Source organism: Centruroides sculpturatus, unplaced genomic scaffold (genome assembly GCF_000671375.1).
Source record: "Centruroides sculpturatus isolate CEXI.00-Female unplaced genomic scaffold, Cexi_2.0 scaffold850, whole genome shotgun sequence".
In the NCBI taxonomy this organism is placed as follows: Eukaryota; Metazoa; Arthropoda; class Arachnida; order Scorpiones; family Buthidae; genus Centruroides; species Centruroides sculpturatus.
This window is the reverse complement of record NW_019385036.1, coordinates 175,268-202,035: the sequence shown is the minus strand read 5'-3', so window position 1 is coordinate 202,035 and position 26,768 is coordinate 175,268. Positions and strand designations below refer to the sequence as shown.

The 26,768-nt window shown below is 27.2% G+C and overlaps 1 protein-coding gene across 2 annotated transcripts in view; it reads left to right on the top strand.

The window, feature by feature from the left end:
* LOC111633717 (arfGAP with SH3 domain, ANK repeat and PH domain-containing protein-like) overlaps window positions 1–25,250 on the top strand; it is an 80,232-nt gene extending 54,982 nt beyond the window's left edge. Inside the window, exons 5-10 of one of the 2 annotated variants that reach the window (XM_023378328.1) lie at window positions 9,544–9,621; window positions 14,588–14,797; window positions 14,880–14,928; window positions 15,038–15,102; window positions 19,307–19,422; window positions 24,134–25,250. In XM_023378328.1, coding sequence (XP_023234096.1) covers window positions 9,544–9,621; window positions 14,588–14,797; window positions 14,880–14,928; window positions 15,038–15,102; window positions 19,307–19,422; window positions 24,134–24,343 — 728 coding nt within the window. In that variant the 3' untranslated portion in view covers window positions 24,344–25,250. The remainder of the gene's footprint in view (window positions 1–9,543; window positions 9,622–14,587; window positions 14,798–14,879; window positions 14,929–15,037; window positions 15,103–19,306; window positions 19,423–24,133) is intronic. The other variant, XM_023378329.1, reaches the window with a different exon arrangement.
* The last annotated feature ends 1,518 nt before the right edge of the window (window positions 25,251–26,768 follow it).

Genomic DNA, 26,768 nt, shown 5'->3' with positions numbered 1-26,768 from the left:
TCCAATTTCAAAAAATTGTAGTCCTATAAATTTTCATTGTCATCTGTGTGTCCTCCCTTAATCTCAAGAACAGTAAAATAGATGAAATTCAAGACCAGAATATAGAAATCTTAGGTGCAGTAGCCCTGAGTTAACTATATACAAACTTCCAGTCTAGATTGGAGACCACTTGAATTCAATTCAAAAATTTTCCCCCGAATCAAATTAAATAGATGATCAGCACGACTGTTGTTATCAGGAAAAGTATGATGTACAGGGGCAAGACACTGACATTTTGAGATGGAGAAAATATATTTTAAATTAAATAAATTAAGAATATGATTAAAAATTGCAGCTTGGCATTGTGACAACATCACAATAATTAATTGATTGTCTTTATTATTATTATATATTTTATATATGGTAAAATATTTGAAATAAAAAGATTTTGTGTTTACACTAAATATAACACATTACATTAGTTTAATAATGCTCATGAAATGATTGATGAAGCAATCATTTCATGAGCATTATTAAACCAATGTAATGTGTGATGCTTTCAAACTATTTACAATCTGTTTGTTTAAAAAAGAAAAGGTGAAGATGTGATATAAGATCAAAATATGCATTGTTATGGTTGGTTTAAACTTTCCAGAATTTAAATAATTTTTCTTTTTTATAAGAAAATAAAAAGGAGAAAATTTATTATATTTTATAAAATTAAATTTTGTGTAAACTTTTAGGCAGAAACCCCATTGTACTTAGCAATGATTTTTAGAAATTGCATAAATCACCACTGTCTTATTTTTGTAGTTCTATATTGTCAAATCTTTTCTTACTGCTTTTTTATATGGAGAATCAGAAAAACTCACACAAAGCATATGATGAAAATAATAGTCATTACATTCATGAAACTTGGTGTAGAAGTTTTGGCCAAATAAAAACTGAGCTGAACATGTAGAATCATTATTATGCAAGATCATCAAATTATTAGACAATCATATTTCTTTGTATCATAAAACTTGTAAATAAAAAAACTGATTGTTTGACTTTATAGCAATTTTAGTTGGTGCATTTTATTTATTTGATTGAAAAAATTGTAAACATGGATAGTCTGTTTTATTTTAAACTTGTAAACTTTTTTAATGTAACAATGAAAGATATTTTCAGTGGTGATAGTAGCTATATTTTAGAATCAAATCTATACAGCTGTAATCATTGCCAGTCGCTATATATGTATATTTTTTTTAATTTAATGGATTAACAACTAATGAAAGATGAATATTATTTATCTCTGAAATCAGAAGCCACTAATACATCACATGTTTAAGTTTTTAACGTGAATCAAAAGAGATTTCTCTGTCATAGATATCTGATTATTAGTTTTTAATTAGTTTGTACTAAAATACTTTTAATTTCTAATGTTCCTGTTAAATAAGGGATATCTAGGATGCTGTTTACTTTAATAGAATTATTCTCTCCTTTATGATGAAACAATTTAAAAACTTCTGTTAAAGGAAAAAGCAAAAGAAGAGAAAACAGACAAACAAAATTTATAAACAAATTTGAGCATTGTTTGATGTTTCATTGTTTCATTATCAAATTTTCCAAATTTCTGGAAAATTTTAATTTGAACATATATATATATAAATTATATGTAATGTGGATGTGTGTATAAAATAAATCACAAATTTATTATAAATTTTTTTTTATTGTAAAGTAATTCTTTTTATGGTTTCTGAAACAGTAATAATCAGATAGATTGAAAACTTCAATCAATTTTTTGTTCTAAGAAAATCAACTGATAGTAGAAATACAAATCAATATATTAAGTGTAAATTTGTAAATTTTACAAATGAAAATTAATAAGTTAATATTAAAAATGTAGTCTCAATGGTATTAATAAGTTAATAGTGGTGAATAAGTTGATATTTTATATTTTTGTAAGAAGAAAAAACTTATATTTTAAATCTATTTATAACAGAAAAAAAGCAATAAAAAGTGATAATTATATTTAATATATATAATCTTGTATACTTTTGTATATTCTAATTTACTTCAAATTATTTTATAATTTGAAGTAAATTAGAATATATTACAAAATTAAATAAACATCATTAATTCATTTTAAAAATGCTGGATTGAAGTTATTTGCATTTCTCTTCTCTCTAGCTTCTGCTCTTTTATAAATTTTATTACTTTTTTGTTGATATTGTATTTAAATGTTATCTTTGCTATTAAACTTGCATATCTTGTGCATGATGAACGAGATTTCAGCTTATGGCTATTCTATATGTCTAATTTATCTTCCTCAGATGTTTTAAATTTAAAAGTCTCAGATGTTTTAAATTTATTTGCAGATTATCTCTTATGCCATGCTTGCTAATATGGAAGTTATATATTTCATCAATTAATAAGTTCAGACCTCCCAGTATAACTTCAAAATATTCAAACTAATTATTAAATTTAATAAAATGGATTATCAAAGTAGTATCAATACATTAGTGAGCATTTAAAACAGTTTCAGTTAAAAGATTTAATATAGTGGAACCTTATTGCATCATTTCTGTTACCTTTGTTTTCCTACATATGTGGTCCCAGAATTAGCCTCATACAAATAACACTATTTTTATCATTTTTTGAACTACTGTTTTGTTTCATCGAACATTGAAAAATCACAACCTGCATTTTCCCACATTGATAGTTTTTTTAAAATTAGAAACAATTATTTAGTAGCTTGGGAATGAATGTATGATAATCTTGAGCAAATAAAAAAAAACTACCCATGTGTGCCGTGCTTTCTTAGTGCTGCTTGAAATGCCTGCTGAGTGTTGAAAAATCAAGATATCATTCGCAGCCTCCAAGATATTATCAGAAGTATATTTAACTCATAAACAAATACCAGAATGAGAAAGTTGTTTTAATTTCTGTCATTTTGGTTTTTCACAAGATGTATGTACATTTTTATGCAGAGTTGTGTGAGAGTCTCCTAGCATCTGGCAATGTACAGAGGAAGAAGACAGAGGAGAAGAATATGCAAATCAAAGTTGTGTTGAACTTTGCTAAAATGCATAAAGTACTGATAAAAATAAGTCTCTATTATGTGCACAGTATGAGTGACTGTGATTCTGAAAGCATTCTAAACCTTGAAAATTTGCACTTCAAATTGAGGTATAAAGTTTGCACAAAACTAATGTCAGTCAAAAATTTCTTCAGTAAGAATTAATATTTTAAATATACTACAATGTTATATCTTACATCATGAAAATAATCATCATTAAATTGTTTTTATCTATAATTTTAATGTTTTCCAGAACTATTGTTTATTCCCTTGTTTATTATTACTGTGTTTTATTTCCTTAAAACAATGCAAAATTTTACTGTTTTGAACTCTAAATAACTACTAGAAATCTTTCTGAAACTGCTTTATTTTCAGCCTAAAAGAAACAGGAAAATTACATCCAAGTTCATCTGAGCTTACTGACAAGAACAAATGAATAAAATGAATGATGTTTTTGTGGTAACTAAACAATATGTTGACATGAGAGCAAAAAAAAGGAAAATAATATTAATCAATTTCAGTAAAAATAAATCAGATTTGCAGTATGCAGATAAATATTTTTCACTGCTGTAATTGTATATTTATAAACTACTATTTACAGAGAGAGAATTGACAATCATTATTATTTTTAATAAATATGATGATAGTTTAAAATTGAAGTAAAAAAAAATTGTACAAAATGAAAACTTTCTATATACAATAAATATTTAAAGTATTCACTACAATAAAAAAAGAGAGTCAAAACTAAAATAACAAGATTTATACATGCTAACTGGTATTATTGAAATATCAGTATTTATCACAGTTAAAAACCAGTACAGATATTTAGCAAATGATTTAAGTATAAAAACTTAATGACTATCTGAAACTGAAATATGCTTAACAATCATTAGACATATCTTATATTTTATATGAAAGACACATATTCATTCTCTGACACATATTCATTCTCTTTACAGTTTTAGGAATATTCAATCAGACAATTGGCACATAGAGAATTTTTGATGAAATTATTAATTACATTTAATGCGTAAATTTGAAGCCCTGACAGAGTTATTTAATGCTAAATTAATTGATAATTATTGTTGAATTTGATCAGTTCTGTATTGTTCAAGTCCTTTAGTCAAATCAATTATCCATTTCCTGATGATAAATGGAAATATATTAAAATTGTTTTATTTAATTCAATATAAACAATAGTTTCTTAATTACATAATTTTTTATATCATTAAACAAAGACACTCACTTTAATTGTAAAACGTAACACAGTTGAGCCTGTCTATCTCAAATGTGTTTATCTCAAACCTCTGCATTTCAATTTATTTTTCTTCCTGCATTTTTGCATAAATTCAATTTATTTTCTATGGTTATCTCAAGTAATTTTCTCCCAAAACCTCTATATCTTAAATTATGGACTGAAGTGTCAATTACAATTTCAAAGCTCAGCAACTACATTTTGATTGCACAAATTGCAGTTGAGAAACATCTCTTGCAATATAGTACATAGTTGCATTAATTCTGTTATTCTGTTTTTTTTTTCTGATTGGCTACGAATTTGGCTTTTGTCTTATTGGTTTAAGAAAATTAGACATCAGAAACTATTGACAAACTGTTTCTGTTACAATATTGTCAAAAATCTTTTATTAATACCTAATACAGATATGTTCTGTACTTGCTATTGTATTAATAAATTACTGTACTTCGAATCAAACCTATTACTGTTTACTATTTATGAACCTCTATATTGCGAAACCTGTCTATCTCAAATTTTTTTTCATTCTGGTGATATTTGAGATAGATTTGACTGTATATCATATGTTTTGGTAAAGCTGTTCTGTCTTCTATAAAAATCCAATGGAGCTCTATATGATTGCATTTATGTATGTCTTACAAATCTCGATATGAAATGCATTATTTTCAACAATACAATACAAAATATGGAGGATATGGTTTGTTTATAAATTCAGTTTTATTATAGGATTTTAGGCACAAGGTGTTACAATCCATACAATTTGTAATCAGATTTTGTTTGTAGAGTCAAGTGTTTATTACTACAAACTGTTTACTTTTTGAAAACAATTTCCTATTCAAAAATTTTAAACATCATAATCAATTTCAAGTATCTCATAAGTTTGTTAGTCAATGATATATATTTAATTTGGCTCAGTTAAGAAAAATAACAATTTCTATAAGTATTAAAAAGAGAAAATTTTCACTTTAAGTAGAGAAAGATACTATTTTAGATTGATTGTCAACAATTGAATTTACAAATTATTTCAATGAAAGAAATATCATAAACATAAATGAAAATACATTCAATTAAAAATCTTTAAAAAGTGATGTTGTTTATGCTGAAATTTTGCAGAAAATTCATTAGATGACATATAATTTTGCTATTATTTCAGAATTGTTAAGAGTTGACAGAGATATCATATGATTTTGGATCAAGAGACAAAAACATAGCTATTAAAAAACTTAAAAAATATGCTATTTAGTCAGACGAGTTTAGCATATTGAAGATATGATTATTATGTAGTAATAATAATTAATGCTTTTCTCTACACTTGAGATAATCTGCTGTTTAAGTTAATTGTCAATGGAATTCAGTGATTATCTTAAACATTATCAAATTACTATTTAACATCATTTTACTGGGTCTCAAACAAATGAGATATTAGAATGATGAAAGTTTGTCCCAGCATACCTTACAAGCTTATACCATGGACAAATGTATGTAACAAGCAGTATCATGATTATTTCGAATTGTTTACATGGATATAAGGTAAACGGTACAGTTATTGATCACTTAAGGAATTTTTATTTTAAAAATTCTATGACATAACAATGATTAAATCAGGAAAGATTATACTTGATGAATTCATTTTTTATAATTATTCTACTACCAACATCTAGAAATTACAAACACCAATTGTTTAATTCAAAATATGCTGTTTTACAATATTGCAAAATTACATAGTTATTGGCCACATGTAATAACAGAAAAATCTGCATGGTTTTTTGCTACCTACTGACAACAGAAACTTGTATTAATGCTGTCATGTGATATTTCTGGAATAGCTATTTATAGAACTCTTATTAAAGAGGTTTAAATTCAAAATTGGCAGTTACAGTCTGGTAGTGGCAATAACTGCCGTTTACCCTCTACTATATCTACAAACTGAAAAAATTTCAGAATAAATACATCTTTAATTGAAAAATAAATGATTATTTATCATTTTTGCCAGATGATTCTCAGATGACATAGTTAGATCATAAATATAATAATACTGTATAAAGGATGTATTACATCAATAACAAATTACATCAATAAAAATCAAAAATTTATATATGTCTGGTGACTAGTCAATAAACGTTTTCAAAAGAAGTTATCTTATACTTACGATATTCTTCCTTAGTAGAACTACTGAGAAAGTATAAATGCTCCTGGCAGGGTTAGTGAGGCACATAAAGAAGAGATTAAATGGATGATAGAGAAAAATGAGGGAAGAAAGCCTTAACCATTAAATTGGAGAAATCACATTTGACAAGATTGACACAGACTCAATAAAGATAGACATCAAAGTTTGTAGGATGTAAAATGAAGAGGCATATATTATTGCTTACATTTTTGCTGTCATTTGGAGATGTATTTGATAACTGTTATTAACAATTTGCCCACTTATATGTATATCATTTTGTATAATTGAGTTACTTTCAGATGTGAAATGTATATCTAAAGAAGGGGAGAGTTTTTGTATTGAATGTGATTATTTGAAGGTTAACATTTAATCTCATGTCTTCAAGCTAAATTTTACTAGAACATGTGTCAGGGATTTGAGTTACATAATTTCTGTTGTTCAGATAGTTGTCCACTTCTATGTGTGTAGTCCAAATTTATTTTTAAAAATTTTTTTAAACTTAATTTGAATAAGAATCTGTTAATTATGAAACATGAATTTTAAAAAATACACGTTAAAGAAATTCCTGAAAAGAAAATCCAATTCAAATTGCATTTTCCAGATGAAAAATTTTCAAAAACTCACACTTTCAGGAAAAAGCAATATGATTTGGATCATAAGTTGAATTAATTCAAATTTATTAGTTTTTAACAGATGGCAACATGACTGTCTATAGTTTAAATTCTATAATTATTAAATCATTTAATTAGCCCAATTTAATCTATTGATTTTCAGCAATATTAGGTAAATAATTGTCTAAATTATGAATTTTGAGTTTTATATAGTTGAAAGAAAAACAAATTAATGATGGTTGTAAAAAATTTTCTAATTTATTTTTAAAAAGGTGATAAATGCTCAGAGATTATTTAGCACAATTTTATTTATTTTAGAGTTTCTATTCTATTAAATGAACTGACAAAAGCTAAAGACACAAAACATTTTAAAGGAACAACTCAATTTCTTAGCATTTAATGATATTTCAGAGATTATCTCCAATGAAATTTTGCTGATCATGTACAGTACCATACAGACCGCTTTGTCCTTACTGTTCTCCTGCCAAATTATCTTTACATAATAAGGATAAACCTACCCTTATTATGTGAAGATAACTATCTATAATAACTATAGTGAATTACACTTATTATAAATTGTGGCATATAAATCAGTCTGACATATAAGTCACTCAAGATTTTTAGCCCAAAATTCTTATTTAGACTTATGCTTGTGTTATAAGTTGTCCCCCCCAAATTCATGATAAGCTAGAACTAAAATGAGGATGTGATGCTATTGCTCATACATTAGTTTTTTTTGAGTTTAAAAAGTCTGTCACAATTTACAGTAATGGAATAAAGAAATTCATGAACTCGTTAATCTTTACTACTAATATTTCTTAAGTTTGTATGTACTGTACAATACTGACATATCTTATTATAAATAAAAGTAAATAGATAAAATATTGTTTCATTGTACTGTACATTAGTTATTCTGTACTTCTCATCTATTAGGAAGGGAACTTTCTTTAGTGCCAACAATAATTTTATTAATTACTTCAATGTAATCCACAAAGAACAGTTAGAAAAAAAAATTACTTATTAATAATATCAGGGAATATAATATAATAATCAGTTCTAAGTATTGCTGGACTAAGGTAAATTTATGCCTTATTGTTGGCCATGCATATAATTACATCATTCTTTCAGACACTGACAGTTTCCATATGGACAGTATACTCAGACTTTCAGACTGTGACATGTTCAATCATTTCTTTTGAAGATTTATATGTAATAGCATTACTTTTGGATGAAGTTGATGAGAAAATAAAACATTGTTGTTGTGGTGTTTGTTTAATTTGAAAAAAAGAGATTCACATATAATACTGGACTTTCTTCACATAAAAGTTTTTCAGTCCTTTAGACTGCCTCAGTATGATTTCAATGTTTTAATGAGGAAGATAGAAAATTTCCTTAAAAAATAAGACGTAACTTTTGAAAAGTCCTTACTTATTTCATAATAATAGTATACCTCAGATGAAATTGCTTACTGCAAGCCAAAAGTTGTCTGAATGTAATTCACACTATCCAGCCATCTGTGTTCTTTCTTGTTACAACAAGTTCAAAGCTTCATACATGTATTATTCTAGACAAAACAAGCAAAGATTGTCAGAATCTCCTTGTCTGAATAGAACTGCACCACTATGTATAAACACTTCCATTTAAAATCATTTGACATCTTTGTCTGCTCAGAAACTGAATGTTAGCATTACCAGTACTGATTGAATAGTCTTTTTAGTTTATAGTTATAAATAACAATTCACCCGTAAATTTGAATTGAGAAATCTTTCGGATAATTATTTCTAACATTTTATTTGGAAATTTATTGAATATAATATAATGTAGTATTTTTTAAATTATAATGTATTAATGTTAGTGCAATATATGACTTATGCTTTTCAATACTGCTACTAAATGCATAGGTATAAAAAATAATTATTGTTTCCATAAAAATTACTTTATAAATGTCATATTGAAATTTTAATGAATTCTTGAAAGTAACAATTAAATTAATTTAAAATTAAGAATTAAATATTTTTATTAGAATAACTTTTTTAGAAATTGTTTCATTACATGTAAATAAGTAATTGCAAAAATGAGATTAATAGTTTATATTATATCAATACATTTGAAATTGAAAATAGCAATAACTGGGAGGTCTGTTCTGCTTGCTTTATTTCACTGATTTTTAAAAATAAAAATTATCCCAGATTGGACTGAAGAAGACAATTATTATAACGATACCATCAAGTACTGCTATTTTTCTAAAGTAATTTTTTTTTACTATTAAAAAAGAAAAAAATTGAAATTTTGGAAATATTTAATTTTATAGCAAGTTTGTTTTAATAATTAAATGTTATGATTCAAATTATATAAAATAAAATCTCGGTCACTGATGAGATATGCATGGTTTTTCTCTAAGAGAATTTTGTCCTTTCCAGAAAATTGGAATAATAATTTTATATATAAATATATTTAAATGTGTTTTTAATAGTTGTTGGTCTAAATTCTCATGGGAGTATTAAAAAACGTGCAGCACCACCACCTCCCACAATGGTTCAAAGTATCCCAGGTTCTGGGAGTGGACNCCATAATAACTAAATAATTTTTGAAATATTTTTAAACAAAAAACATACAAATGTAATAAAAAATAATAATGGTAATTAGTGTGGCCTCTCCAACTTTTTTTAATAATTTCCAAGAGAGAGTTTTTAAAATTATTTTGAAAAATCCTTTTCTATTCCAATCTATGCAAAAATATAATTTATGTTAATAAATATAAAATCATATAATCTATTTTCCCAAATAAGAGATAAGCATTGAAATTATGGATAAATGTCCATTATTTCAATGTTTTTGTGTGAAGGAAAAAAACATCATTTCTTCAATTAAATATATAATTTTTAATTTGCAATTAATTGTAGAAATTTTTATGTAACTGTATACACATTTATTTTTATTTGAAATATATTTAAATTTACTTATGTTACATTTGAACTATTTCAAACAATATTTTGATTGGCTTATTGTGATGATGTAATTTAGTTAATTCACTAACATCAAACTTTAACCATTACCTATTCAAAAACAAAAATAATGGCTTAAAATTTTAAGAAAACAATTTTAAAATTTATGTGTAAAGCTATTAGAATGCAAATTATTTGCCAGTGAATCTTATTTAAGTGCTTGTCTGCTGTCATCATCATTAAATTTTTATATTTGTGATTAGAAATATACCTTAGGAAAGTGTTGATGAAATTAACATAATATGACAAGATTACAAACTAATAATTAAATTATTTTTTTAAGTGTTGTTTAATGTTTTCATTATAATTGCAAACTTTTTCATTTATAAATTGTTGAAAAGTTCAGTTTTTATAGCCTTTTCATAAAGATCTGTTTTAGCTATTGGCATTAAAGATTTTTTTCAGCTGTGTAGTTTTCATAAAGTTTTTTTCAATATTGCCAAATAATAATAATATAAAAATCAAAGAAGTTGTATAAAGCAATGTAATGTTAAAGGTATTAATAGATTAAACAGCAGAGTAGAGTTGTCTTTCATTTTCCAGCTTAAACTAATATCACTAGCCAATTACTGAATTTTCCTACATAACATTACATAACATTACATAACATAATATTTCCTACAATAACATTAGTATTAAATCATTTGTTTATTCATGCTTTATTTAAAAATTTTAAAAAATTAAATTAAATATGAGACACATATGCATAGATGAGTTTTTCAGGTGACTTAAATATAATTTTGCAATCAGTTAAGCTTCTATATATTTTTCTTGACAACTATCAGGTTCTCCATGAGTGTTATGGAATCAGTTGATAGTGATTAAGCCTAAGATGACTTATTTTTGAGTCTAGAAGTCATTACTTTCATACCATTAATATATCAATAAAATTATTTTACTTTAGATAAAAACTAGGGGTAAAATAAATAAATGGACTCCAATTTCAAAAAATTGTAGTCCTATAAATTTTCATTGTCATCTGTGTGTCCTCCCTTAATCTCAAGAACAGTAAAATAGATGAAATTCAAGACCAGAATATAGAAATCTTAGGTGCAGTAGCCCTGAGTTAACTATATACAAACTTCCAGTCTAGATTGGAGACCACTTGAATTCAATTCAAAAATTTTCCCCCGAATCAAATTAAATAGATGATCAGCACGACTGTTGTTATCAGGAAAAGTATGATGTACAGGGGCAAGACACTGACATTTTGAGATGGAGAAAATATATTTTAAATTAAATAAATTAAGAATATGATTAAAAATTGCAGCTTGGCATTGTGACAACATCACAATAAATAATTGATTGTCTTTATTATTATTATATATTTTATATATGGTAAAATATTTGAAATAAAAAGATTTTGTGTTTACACTAAATATAACACATTACATTAGTTTAATAATGCTCATGAAATGATTGATGAAGCAATCATTTCATGATCATTATTAAACCAATGTAATGTGTGATGCTTTCAAACTATTTACAATCTGTTTGTTTAAAAAAGAAAAGGTGAAGATGTGATATAAGATCAAAATATGCATTGTTATGGTTGGTTTAAACTTTCCAGAATTTAAATAATTTTTCTTTTTTATAAGAAAATAAAAAGGAGAAAATTTATTATATTTTATAAAATTAAATTTTGTGTAAACTTTTAGGCAGAAACCCCATTGTACTTAGCAATGATTTTTAGAAATTGCATAAATCACCACTGTCTTATTTTTGTAGTTCTATATTGTCAAATCTTTTCTTACTGCTTTTTTATATGGAGAATCAGAAAAACTCACACAAAGCATATGATGAAAATAATAGTCATTACATTCATGAAACTTGGTGTAGAAGTTTTGGCCAAATAAAAACTGAGCTGAACATGTAGAATCATTATTATGCAAGATCATCAAATTATTAGACAATCATATTTCTTTGTATCATAAAACTTGTAAATAAAAAAACTGATTGTTTGACTTTATAGCAGTTTTAGTTGGTGCATTTTATTTATTTGATTGAAAAAATTGTAAACATGGATAGTCTGTTTTATTTTAAACTTGTAAACTTTTTTAATGTAACAATGAAAGATATTTTCAGTGGTGATAGTAGCTATATTTTAGAATCAAATCTATACAGCTGTAATCATTGCCAGTCGCTATATATATATATTTTTTTTAATTTAATGGATTAACAACTAATGAAAGATGAATATTATTTATCTCTGAAATCAGAAGCCACTAATACATCACATGTTTAAGTTTTTAACGTGAATCAAAAGAGATTTCTCTGTCATAGATATCTGATTATTAGTTTTTAATTAGTTTGTACTAAAATACTTTTAATTTCTAATGTTCCTGTTAAATAAGGGATATCTAGGATGCTGTTTACTTTAATAGAATTATTCTCTCCTTTATGATGAAACAATTTAAAAACTTCTGTTAAAGGAAAAAGCAAAAGAAGAGAAAACAGACAAACAAAATTTATAAACAAATTTGAGCATTGTTTGATGTTTCATTGTTTCATTATCAAATTTTCCAAATTTCTGGAAAATTTTAATTTGAACATATATATATATAAATTATATGTAATGTGGATGTGTGTATAAAATAAATCACAAATTTATTATAAATTTTTTTTTATTGTAAAGTAATTCTTTTTATGGTTTCTGAAACAGTAATAATCAGATAGATTGAAAACTTCAATCAATTTTTTGTTCTAAGAAAATCAACTGATAGTAGAAATACAAATCAATATATTAAGTGTAAATTTGTAAATTTTACAAATGAAAATTAATAAGTTAATATTAAAAATGTAGTCTCAATGGTATTAATAAGTTAATAGTGGTGAATAAGTTGTGTNGTTTCATTGTACTGTACATTAGTTATTCTGTACTTCTCATCTATTAGGAAGGGAACTTTCTTTAGTGCCAACAATAATTTTATTAATTACTTCAATGTAATCCACAAAGAACAGTTATAAAAAAAAATTACTTATTAATAATATCAGGGAATATAATATAATAATCAGTTCTAAGTATTGCTGGACTAAGGTAAATTTATGCCTTATTGTTGGCCATGCATATAATTACATCATTCTTTCAGACACTGACAGTTTCCATATGGACAGTATACTCAGACTTTCAGACTGTGACATGTTCAATCATTTCTTTTGAAGATTTATATGTAATAGCATTACTTTTGGATGAAGTTGATGAGAAAATAAAACATTGTTGTTGTGGTGTTTGTTTAATTTGAAAAAAAGAGATTCACATATAATACTGGACTTTCTTCACATAAAAGTTTTTCAGTCCTTTAGACTGCCTCAGTATGATTTCAATGTTTTAATGAGGAAGATAGAAAATTTCCTTAAAAAATAAGACGTAACTTTTGAAAAGTCCTTACTTATTTCATAATAATAGTATACCTCAGATGAAATTGCTTACTGCAAGCCAAAAGTTGTCTGAATGTAATTCACACTATCCAGCCATCTGTGTTCTTTCTTGTTACAACAAGTTCAAAGCTTCATACATGTATTATTCTAGACAAAACAAGCAAAGATTGTCAGAATCTCCTTGTCTGAATAGAACTGCACCACTATGTATAAACACTTCCATTTAAAATCATTTGACATCTTTGTCTGCTCAGAAACTGAATGTTAGCATTACCAGTACTGATTGAATAGTCTTTTTAGTTTATAGTTATAAATAACAATTCACCCGTAAATTTGAATTGAGAAATCTTTCGGATAATTATTTCTAACATTTTATTTGGAAATTTATTGAATATAATATAATGTAGTATTTTTTAAATTATAATGTATTAATGTTAGTGCAATATATGACTTATGCTTTTCAATACTGCTACTAAATGCATAGGTATAAAAAATAATTATTGTTTCCATAAAAATTACTTTATAAATGTCATATTGAAATTTTAATGAATTCTTGAAAGTAACAATTAAATTAATTTAAAATTAAGAATTAAATATTTTTATTAGAATAACTTTTTTAGAAATTGTTTCATTACATGTAAATAAGTAATTGCAAAAATGAGATTAATAGTTTATATTATATCAATACATTTGAAATTGAAAATAGCAATAACTGGGAGGTCTGTTCTGCTTGCTTTATTTCACTGATTTTTAAAAATAAAAATTATCCCAGATTGGACTGAAGAAGACAATTATTATAACGATACCATCAAGTACTGCTATTTTTCTAAAGTAATTTTTTTTTACTATTAAAAAAGAAAAAAATTGAAATTTTGGAAATATTTAATTTTATAGCAAGTTTGTTTTAATAATTAAATGTTATGATTCAAATTATATAAAATAAAATCTCGGTCACTGATGAGATATGCATGGTTTTTCTCTAAGAGAATTTTGTCCTTTCCAGAAAATTGGAATAATAATTTTATATATAAATATATTTAAATGTGTTTTTAATAGTTGTTGGTCTAAATTCTCATGGGAGTATTAAAAAACGTGCAGCACCACCACCTCCCACAATGGTTCAAAGTATCCCAGGTTCTGGGAGTGGACATAGTCGAACCCCCTCTGATCCAGGTCTTACTCAGTCTCCTTCTGGGGTAATACATCGGAGGAATCGTTCTACTGATCTTATTTCTAACAACAACTGTAGTTCTTCAAGTGGTATTAGTATAGGTAGTAGTTCCTATGAACCTAATAGTAATGGTGCTTCTCAGCGGTCTCAAAGTCCTGGCAATATACCTTTGGGTAAATAACATATTCAACTATAATGAATATAATAAGATTTATTATAATAATTCCTAACTTAATTTTTATATTTTCAAATTAGGTGGCAAACTGGTTTTACCAAAATCAATTGAATTTCCTGCATTAAAAAGGTCAGTAGAAAAAAATTATGAATAGAAAAATGTAAAAACATTTAATAAATTTATTATTTGAATAATAATGTATTTTAGATTTAATCTAATAATTATGTTTCAAATATAGTTCTGTTGACAAGGTATATGGTACTTTGCAAAGGCCAAGATGTCCTCCACCTCCAACACCTTTGGGTATGTATTTTGAAAAATAAATAATGGAAATAAAAGATAACAACCATTGTAATTATCTTTATTATAATTTTATTAAAACAATTTTATTATTTAAAAATTATTCTGAAAGTAGTAGTTATTGCTTTTAGTTATATCAATGAAGAATATTTGAGCATATTGTTATATTGAGAATATTTGGAAATTTTATGTTTTTAATTTTAGGAGAAAAATTCAAAATAACTTTTGAAGCTTGAAGTAAAGCTGAATAATTTCTAAAAAATAAACTTGTAGTCCTTATAATTGTTTGTTACAATTATACTTGTGGGCTTATGGGATTCTTTGGTTATAGGGCAGAGAAGGTTGGTTCACTTGAAATTTTACACAAATAAAAACATAAGTACTAATGTTTTGCTATCACTGATAACTTAACTTTTTCACTTTGCCTGTTTTTTGTTTTTGCTTTGTTCTAATTTGGAAAGGCAGTTTTCTCCTCTTTCCCAACTTGTACATTCATGGTTATACAAGGTATCTTCAAAAAGTTCCTTGAATTATGCTGGGTTAGTCAATTAAAGGCAATAAAAAAAGAGAGCATGTGATGCATGTCTTAGCTAAACATTCAGGAATAGAGAATTGTGTTCAAATAAATCCATACTCATTGCAAAGATAACAACAGTTACCATTCACTGAAGATCATGTTAGTGAGATGTTGTGAAACAGAGTCTGGCAAAAATGTTTGTGGAAGAACAGTGTGCAAATATCAAATTTTGTGTGTTATTGAGGAAAATACCTTCTGAGACATTAAAGATGCTTCAGGATGCCTATGTTGAATCTGTAACAAAGCATTGTCAAATTTGACTGGCAAAAATGCTGTTGTGAGGGGCAAGAAAGTATCTCTGATATTTGTGAAGTGGTCATCTGTTGACTTCAACATCTGAAGAAAGTGTCGGTTGTACACGAGATTGTGAGGTCAGACAGGCAGCAGTCAATTGAGCTGATCACCAAGATAGCAGTAATTTCGGTTGGAAGTTGTCATTTCATCCTGCATGATCAATTGAACATGCACCGTGTTTGCCAACACACAGTGCCACAAATGCTCATGGCGGACCTCGTGTGATTTCTATCTCTTCTCCCAGTTGAAAGAGCCATCAAGAGATGCCACTTCAAAAATGCAGATGAGGTTATACAGAATGCGACATTTGTGTTGCAGGTGCTGTCATGAGACATCTTCCAAGAATGTTTTTAGCAGCTGTACCAGCATTTGCAAAAGTGTTTGGTTGCCGAAGGACAATACTTTGAAAGACACATTTCTTGATTTGTCAATTGTACACATACTTTAGAGTAATAAACCAATTCCAGGAAGTTTTTGAAGCTACCTAGTATTTACAATTTTTTTCATATTTTACCATATCAATACTTTTTAATTTATAAATCACAGTGTAGTTATATTCTTTGAATTAATCTTAAATGTGTTAGAAAATTTTCTTAATATTCAGAGAATGTTTTATTTCATTCTCTAATATAAAAATATGGAAACAAAGAAAAAGTTACTTTCGGCTGTATTTTCCAATAATAATTTAAATCAAGAATTATGTAATTTAAGATTGTGAGCTTGTAACTCTGGATTAAAATTATTTTACTTTTTGTATTCATTGACCTAATCTAACATTATATTACAAATCCTAAAACTGAACTGGAGACAGCTATACAGTCAATTCACATTAATACAGATTGCAAGGGGGACAGTAATTAGTTCACTTTATTGAAAGTTTGTATTAAGAGTTTTAGGGTCATGGCCTAAGTTGTATAATTTAGAGAGTTCAGGCTTAACAGAGAATCGAAATGTCTAGAATACAATACAGTATTTTGAATTAATTTACTAAAGTTAAATGTGATTGAAGGGTTCACACCACATCATGATGCTACATAAGGACTGACACCACTGTGTCTGGAGGGACACAGAAATTGCAATGGCGGTTATGTTCATTTTACGTGAGAGCAGTCATGTCTGTAGGTGGTTGGATTAGAGATGGAGGAGACTGTAAAACAGCACATGTCTGAAAGAAGTGCATACTAAAGCTCTATTACCAAAAATAATACTCATTTATTTACACACCAAATTATAGGGTTGACTATATAGCAATCAAACAGCATCTCAATTAATTAAACTGTATTGGATTCCTAACCAAGAGAGAGAGTTTACACTTATGCGCGCAATGATAAATACCTGTAGTCATTATACATTGATAAGCTGGTAGCACTTGATAGGCTGGTTCCTTGATTATGTAGACAGTCTGTAAGTTCATGTGGATGTTAGATAGTTTGATGTAAGATCCTCTGAGGGCAGATAGGTAGACAACAGGTTGGCATAGGCCTTAATTGGTGGTGATGATGAATTACTACATGAATTATTATGTGCAAACTAAGCACATGGTATCAAAATTCAAATAGAGCAGAAATTCCCAATTGTTTTGCTTGTCAACACCTTTTTAAAAGTTTATTTAATTTGCTGACTTCTCTCTATACTGATATATAATAACAATAAATTACAAATAGGAAATAAAAATTAAATAAGAATTGATGATACTTTATTTTATTAAACATAAATCAAACTTTAAAATTGTGTTTTACTGTGTTAAAATTTAAAAACATATCTCCCAATCTTATGTCATGATTAAGTATTACAACCACTTGAAAAAATCTCCAACTGAGACAATCAATGATTTTAAAGCTGTCTATGGTGGTGATTGTTTACAAGATCTGTTCAAAAAGTTCCTGAACTTTATTTATTACAAAAAAATACTTTACTTACAATTTATTGGTTAGGTTCCCTTTTAAAGTAGTCTCCTCCCCAACGTATACACTTATTCCAATGGTGTTTCCACTTTTTGAAACAGTCCTGGAACACTTCTTCCAGAATGCTCATAAGCTTCTCCATCAAATTTTTCTCTGTCTCTGGAATGGTGAAAAATCTTTTTCCTTTGAGTGGGTTTTTTAGTTTGGGGAAACAGGAAAAAGTTGCATGGGGCCAGGTCAGATAAGTATGGTAGGTGGGGAAGCACAGCAGTCTTGTTTTTGGCCAAAAACTCATGAGTTCTGAGGGACGAATGAGCCAGCACTTTGTGGTGAAAAACCACTCGCCACTCCTCTAAAGCTTGGGTCATTTTCACCTGATTCTGTCTCTTAGGCATTTTATAGTCCTCAACATTTCACCATACAATGCTGCTCCTTCAAAGAGCTCATTTTCGCAGATCCGATTTTTCTCCAAACCCCACAAACACTCCTTCACATAAACAGCCATAACTAATCACCAAACAAGGTATCAACAAATGGATTGAAGGAGATTACTCAGAAGGTTTCCACAGACACAACGCCTCCAAGTGGATTAAAAAATAACCAACTGAAGACACACTATTCAAAAAGTTCGGGAAATTTTTGAACAGACCTTGTGTTGTGCATATGAGTTTAAAGTGGCATGCTTGTTTTCAGAGAAAGCTGCAAATCCTTCAAGATTGACTCATTTGGAAGGCCTGCTTTAAACTTTGGTTAAAGATCTGTTTCATATTATATTATTATAAATAGTTATTGAAATTTGAATTTTTATTGGCTGCAATTTGAAAAAGTTGAAGATCTATAAATTTCCATCTGTCGTCCATCCTTAATCTTGAGAATGGAGTTAGATAGATGAAAGTTGAGATTAGATGTGGAAAGCTTAGGGGCAGGAGGTCTTGATTAACTATACACAAACTTCCAGTTTGCATTGGAATTTACTTTATTTCGCTTTAAAAGTTTTTTCCCAAACTAAGTTAGTTAGGTCACTGGCATGACTATTACTAACAGGAAAAGTATGATGTACTGTACCTGGGCAAGACAGAACTAAAAAAACTTGAGAACATTGTAACAAAGAATTGCAGCCCAGCATTGTGACAATGTCACAATAAATAATTGCTCATTTATATTTAGAATTTAATTTTTATACTTATGAAGATGAGTGTGAAAAATTAAAAGTGTGAATTTATGGTTTATTATTGATTAGAAAATCCAATAAAATAAATAGTTTGTTTATTTATAAGGACAAATTGTTCTGAACATAGTCTTTAAACATGATTAAATAGTAAATACTTATATTTTATTTTAAGAATAGAATATAAATTAATTAGAATTTATTTAACATAATAATTAAAAGATCTACATAAATATCAATATACTTTAATGTTGATTTTTACAGGTATCTCTTGTAGTTCTGAAAAATTAAATAATGGCCAGTCTACTGAAAGTTTGCTTTCTATTATTTCTGACAGTGATAGTAATCAAACTCAAACACCTATTCCTCCACCACGTAAGGTAAATAAAGCAAAATATTATTACCATATAATTGTAAATTTATAATGTTAGATAATTAAACTTCCTGAATAATCTGTAGGCTGGAACTATTGTATAATAAAGAAAATTCATATCTTTCTCACTCTTTCAGCAGTAACTGTTTAATAAACAGATGTTTTTAGCTACATTTAGGGACCTGTGTCAGGTTAAGCTTATACAAAATCAAACATCTGTAGTGAGTTCTCAAAAACCAAATGTCTATGAGGAACTCACTATAGATGTTCGATTTCATATAAGCTTAATCTGACACAAGCACCTGAATGTGGCTGAAAACATTTGTTTATTAAACAGTTATTTCTGAAAGAGTGAGAACGATATAAATTTTCTTTATTAGATAATCTTGTAAAAACTCATGTATTGCTATAATATATTCGTTAATGTGTTACTTTCTAAATTTATTTAATATAATTTTACATTATTTAATTTAAAATATAATTAAACTATTTGTGTGTTTTTGTAAAATACTTTATCTGGTAATGCTGTAACACACTGTTCAATGGTACGTCATACTAACCTTGTATAGCTTTGCAGTAACACTTAAAAACATAACACAAATGTTTTCAACCCACTTCTAGGGTCTTCCTCAGGTGTTTTATAAGTTTTTCTGGTGCAATTACAATTTTTAACTGTTCAGGTCTCCAGTTCTTGTATCTGAGGTTATACCTGTGGAAGACCCTAGAAGTGGGTCAAAAACATTTGTGTTACATTTTTAAGTAGTAACTGCAAAGAATCAGTTGGTTGCCTGACCTAGACTTTGGAAATGGGCAAAAACAAAATGAACAGATTAGTTTGAAACACAATTAGAGGAAAAATATCTGAAATAATTGACAATGGTCAGTAATGAAAAACTAAGCCAAATGATCATTGTAATTACAGTAGAGCATCGATTATCCAACCCCCGATCAACCGCCACATCGGTTAACCGACCATTCTAGTCGGCAAATTTCAAATGTCTGCTAGTGATGTGATGCTACAATATTTGGCTATGTCTTGGCTACTTTAATATTATTTTTGTTAAATTTTTGTGTGTTTTAGCTGGCAACACTGGCTCGACCATTAAAAGGAAGGCCAGTATTTAAACGAGGCTTAATTTTCTAATTATGAGTGGTTGGTTGTTTTGTGAGCAATAAAATAATTTAAAAATAATTTTTAACAATACAATAGCGACAATTATTATTTTTAAAAAATTTTGTTAGGCTTAACATCGATGAAAATTCAACGCGAAGTAGATTAATAGCGATATACTAATTACATGGGATATACTAATATACTATACTAATAATGTATTTTTTCATATTTTTTGGTTATCCGTTTTTTCAGTTATCCGACCAACCCCAGTCCCCAATTGAGTCGGATAATCAATGCTCTACTGTAATTGGACTAATATTATGCTATAATTAATAATTATAAACAAAGTAATTTGATACTAGAGGTAGACATTAGGCACCATCTCTTATCTAAAATAATAATACAGTAGAGCATCAATTATCTGACTCAATTGGGGACTGGGGTTGGTCGGATAATTGAAAAGTCGTATAACTGAAAAGTATGAAAAAAATCCATTATTAGTGTAGTATATTATTATAACCCATGTAATTAGTATATTAGTATATCGCTATTAATCTACTTCGTGTTGAATCTTCATCAATGTTAAGCCTAACAAAAATTTTTTTTAAATAATAATCGTCGCTATTGTATCGTTAAAATTTAGAAAATTAAGCCTCGTTTAACCCTTACACTCCCGTTTGCCCCGCCCACGTGTTTACAGGTAGGTTGTAAAATTCCCAAGGTCAATATAGGTCAAAGAGGTCATAAAGTTTTAAAAATTCACCAAAAATCAAGTTATCGTTATATTCATATGACAAAAACCATGTTAAATTTATTAATATCTGTAGTTATATATACGATATTTTTAAATACATTGAAATATAAACTTCAATAAAAAAAAATGAAAATATATCAGACCTGACATCTGTCTGTGAAAATTTGCAACATTTTTTAAAATTCACATACTCCAGTTAAGTAGTTTGTTCTTGGCACTAAGCCAGAACGACTTGAAATATTGTTCTGTACAATTCTATATAACATTTATGAATGTACGATTTTTAGTTTTAAAATTATCACAGATTATAATATATCCTTTGTTTGGAATCTAACCTTTATTTTGCTATCGATGAATATTACGAACTAATATTCTTTATTCATTTTATTTTGAACAATAATATAAATTATTGTGATAAATATATGAACCAGTAGTAATACATTTACTATGTGCTAATATTTTTTATTAAATTAAAAAATAAAAAATAAAAAAATATATAAAATATTAAAATTGAAGGTCACAATTTAAATATTTATCATACATTGACTTATTATAACTATATAAACTTATTATAGCATAAATAAACGTATTTTAGTAATATTATTGTGTAAATATGCTATAAAATAAATAAAAAATATTTAAATTAAGAAAAAAATTGCTAAATGAAAATTTTTGAGTCGACAAAACACCACCTGGACACAAATATGTGAAACAGACGGTAAACAACACACTACCGTCAAGTGGTGGCATCTGTTGCCAAAAATTTTCATTAAAATTGATTTTTACCAGGGTAACGAAGTAGCCAAGACATAGCCAAATATTGTAGCGCCACATCACTAGCGGGCATTTGAATTTGCCGACTAGAACGCGATCAGTTAACCGAGGTGACAGTTAATCAGGGGTCGGATAATCAATGCTCTACTGTAATTTAGAACATTCTGGAAGAAAAGAACTATCCCAGAGTGGGATGGAGATGGCACCTAATGTTTACCTCTAGTACCAAATTATTTTGTTTCTAATTATTAATTATAGCATTGTAAGGAACCTAAATTTTATCACTCGTTACAACTCCACATGAACAAAACATGTACACGTCATGACAGGTAATTATATCAGAAGTGTGGGACTGCAATGACATTGTTACCAGGAGGTATATAAACCGCATAAAAAACTAGCATCAGGGAGATGAAGCTATAACTGGTGGTGACCAGTGACAGAAAAGGATCAGTACTGGGGGTTTTGTTTGTAAGATGAGCAGTTCCTCTGTTTGTTGTTAGATAGCTGATATTCCATTACCCATGTCTTGGGAACTGCTTGTGTATAAGTTTGTTTTTTGTATATTAGTACTACTGAGTTTAAGTGGTTTTGAGTGAAATAAACCTGACTTGTGCTTTTGTTTAGATGTGCTGTCACGCCAATCCGAAGCTTTCAGCACCAGACTACCTCTGTTTTCCTGATACAACCACAGTTGTGTCGCATTCAGTTCAGGTGCTAACTACTGACTGACCCCAACATACATTTGTGTGGCATCTTTCTGTTAGGGACCCTGGGCTACATAAAGAAGGGACTTTGCAGCATAATATTAATTTGATTAATTATGGAGATTGTTGGCTTAGTATCAATATGTTGGGTTTCGAGATGTTGATATATATAACAAAAAACAAAAATTTATTACAAGTGAATGAACTATTTACAGGAGATTAGTAAAAACCACAAAAATGCATTAATAGTAATAAAGTGCACTAAAAGTATAAAATTCATAACTATAATTTAAATCAGAAACATAATCAAAACAAATGTTCAAAAAAATCAAAACAAATGTAAGCTTTCCCAACAATTGAGGAAACTCTAACTTAAAATTTCACTTTCTACAAAAGCTTGACTAAATAAAATAGAACTCAATAACAACAAAAGAAAACTCTTGCAATCTAAACCATCTAATTGTCACATCAAAAAAATGGCAGGGAATTTTTTCAGCATTCATTTTGGAATTCTATTCACTTGCTCTCAGAAGCTTTATCTTGTCATCTTCATAGTTGCCAGCATTTTTATATGCCTTGGCATGATGTTGCAATTAGCTATGCCACTCTAACTGATTTTCATACTTATGCACTAACAATTTTTTTCTTTGCAATCTTTTGGTTATACTAGTCTTTTCAATCTTTCCAAACAATTCTCTGGGTTTTTTTAAATCAGTAACAAAAGGATTAAGAGAAAATTATTTAACTCCACTTGGAGATTGCTTAATCTGAGATGCCTTGTTAGATTGGCAATGTCAGCATTACAATTGTCATGTGAACAGTAAGAATATTATTATTTTAGAATTTTATCTGGAGTTTTTGTCCTTTAAACAAAATAAAACATTCCCAAAATAATAAATAATGATAACTAAATAAAAGCCCTGAAAATAGAAAATAACATTTGGACTTGACTCCTTACAATGTTCAATGAGTAAGAAATTGTTATTCTCCAAACAAAACCCTTGATTAAAAAGAAACAGTAAAATTAATAAGCAAAAATAACAAAAAAAATAAAGGAAAATCTGTGTTTCTGAATTGAGAAAGTCAGAAGAATTTATGCAAATGATGCATTAATTATGTAAATAAATCTAAATGCTATGTGTATTTTTATATACTGTATTTATAACAGAAGTTATAAATTCCATGCTGTCTTATAAGCATTTGAAACTAAATGATAGAATAATGGAGACTTATGCAAGGACTGTATTAGATTACTTCATTCAGTAAACTATCATTATAAATTAAGTAGAAAATGATCGTTAATTTGCTATTCATATTTTTTGTAGAAGTAAATTTATAGATAAAAGTTAAATTTAACTTTATTTTTCAGCGCCATGATAGTTTTAGACCAAGACGTTGTAGAGCATTGTATGATTGTGAAGCTGATCGAGAAGATGAACTCTCTTTCAAAGAAGGTGAAATTATCATTATCATAAGTGAAATAACAGATGATGAAGATTGGATGGAAGGATTCATTGAAGGATTTCCTGAAAGACGAGGTGTATTCCCATCTAGTTTTGTTCATATATTGAAAGAATGAAATAGCCTGAAATATAGAATCCATAATTTCATAAAACTCTGGTCAGTGTAAAGGTCTTCCATCTATGTCATTTACTACAACAGCAACAACAACAACAACAACAATTCAAATGATTAAATAAGAATTGTGAGATGTAATTACAGTTCTGCTTATAGTATAGATAAGATTCATTTAACCTTTCTTATTAGCTTTTAAATATGTACAAATGTTTTCATTTCTAGTTGAATAATAATGCTCTATAACTTTTATATAATTTTAAATTAAAGTTTCATTTGGTTCAGTTACACAATAACATATGATTTATTTAATCCATTAATGAAATTACCTAATACCCTATTCACATTGTACATTTTAAGCCAGTTTAAGCAATACAATGTGAATGAAATTGAGTTAAATGTTGATTTAATTTTAATTTGAAAAAGTGGATCAGCTTAATTTGCTTTCCCAAACAAGCTTAAATTGGTTTCTGGCATCATAGGCCAGGAACAAATTGGTTCATTCAAAGAGTACTCTTATATTCAAAATATGAATAAGGAAGAGAAAAACTGTATGGAAAATTGGTCTGGAATAGAAATATATCTATATGAATATTTGAAAAGAGAAGATTGTGGATTTATATTGAACTTATAATAAAGCTATTTATGTATAAATGACTCAAAAAAATGTGGGTGATACAAAATAGATCACTTTAATTTAATAGTGTGAAGAAGTAGTTAATTGTGTTTTTTGTAATTTCACTTAATTTAATCTTACTTAAATTTACATTGTGAATAGGGTATAGGAATGTGTTGTGTTTAATCTTAAATTAATTTAACTATAAAATGTTTTTGCAGATTGAAATTTTTATATTCAATTATAAATATGAAATAGTAACTGCTTTATTTTCTAATATCCACATTTTCTTCCTTAAAAATTAAGAAATTATACATTATAAAATATCAATGTAAATTTATGATTTTTGTAGTATAGGTTATACTTTTAATTTAAGCTGAATTTATTTTATGGAAATTATATTTTAATACAGAAAAACTTCTGCAATTAAATTTGATGGAAAGATATTTAGACCAGTAAGATATGACTGGAATAAACCACAATAAAAAAAAATTAGAATTCTCTTTAATTGGAGAACTTGTATTATAAATTCACCTATGTAAATTTCCATTAAATAAAAAAAAATGCTGTATTTGTTAAGTGGGAGAAATACATCATCCAATTGTCATAACCTGGATTACCTAGTCATTATCCATTTTCCAGGTTGTAATCTATCTCTGGGTTTATTAGTTGATGATCTGCTTTTTTCATATTGCAGATTTTATAAATGAGAATTTCTGCTGTATTCTATTAGATAATTGTGCATTTTGCACCACTGATATGAATTCACATTATGTTTTTTATTGATAATGAATATCAGTTGAGAGAAATAAGTTATCTCCCTTTTCAGTAACCATATTTTATCAGTACAAATTGGAAAAAATCTTTTTTATATATTTTGAGACTTTATATCACAGTGTTTTCCTATATAAAAAGAATATACTACTACCAATATAATGCTAGTCTGATGATGATATAAATGTTGATTTGAATGTTTTGTGATGATTAATACTCATTCCAAAAATGTATATAAGATTTAATGCATGTTTTTCCCACATTTAAAATTATGTTTAAATGAATATGCATTTTTTGTATTTTCTTAAAATGTTCAACAGAAACATTTTATAGAATAAGAGTCAAGCACAGTTTCATATTGAATTAAAGAAAGATATGCCCAGCATTTATTTCCTTATTTTGCTGTGATCACATCTGGGCATATAAGTAGTAATTATGCATTTGTAAAACTATCATTTTTTGTGCAAACAGTGAAACATTGATCTCACACTGAAATCTAATTATAAAAGTATTACAGTTTACATTTTTACTGTTTAATAACAACTTTCATCATATTATCAGATAATACAATTTTTCTGTAAAATAAAAAAGATTATTCATTAATTTTGTAGCAATTGTTTTCAATTGACAATATTTAAAATAATAATTGTATCCTTTTGCTAATTGTATTTACTTTATAACATGAGTTAATATAGGATTAATATATATGTTTTTCTATATCTAAATATATTTTCACATTGGAGTTTAATCTCTGTACTGAATGAAATGCATATAATTATTTACAATATAAATGCATCCTAACTTTTTATTCTGTTTGAAGAATCTCAATATCTAATTTTTTTTTAATATATATATATATGTTTAAAACTGATTTTAATACAAATATAATTAATAAAACCAAAAATTTAAAATAAAAAAAAAAAGAGAGAGAGAGAGAATCCATATCCATGTTATATAAAAGTTCTCGTGTGTTTTTTCTTATTTGCAAATTATGTGGTATTAAGACAATTACTAATGTTTTTATTCTGCTACATTATTT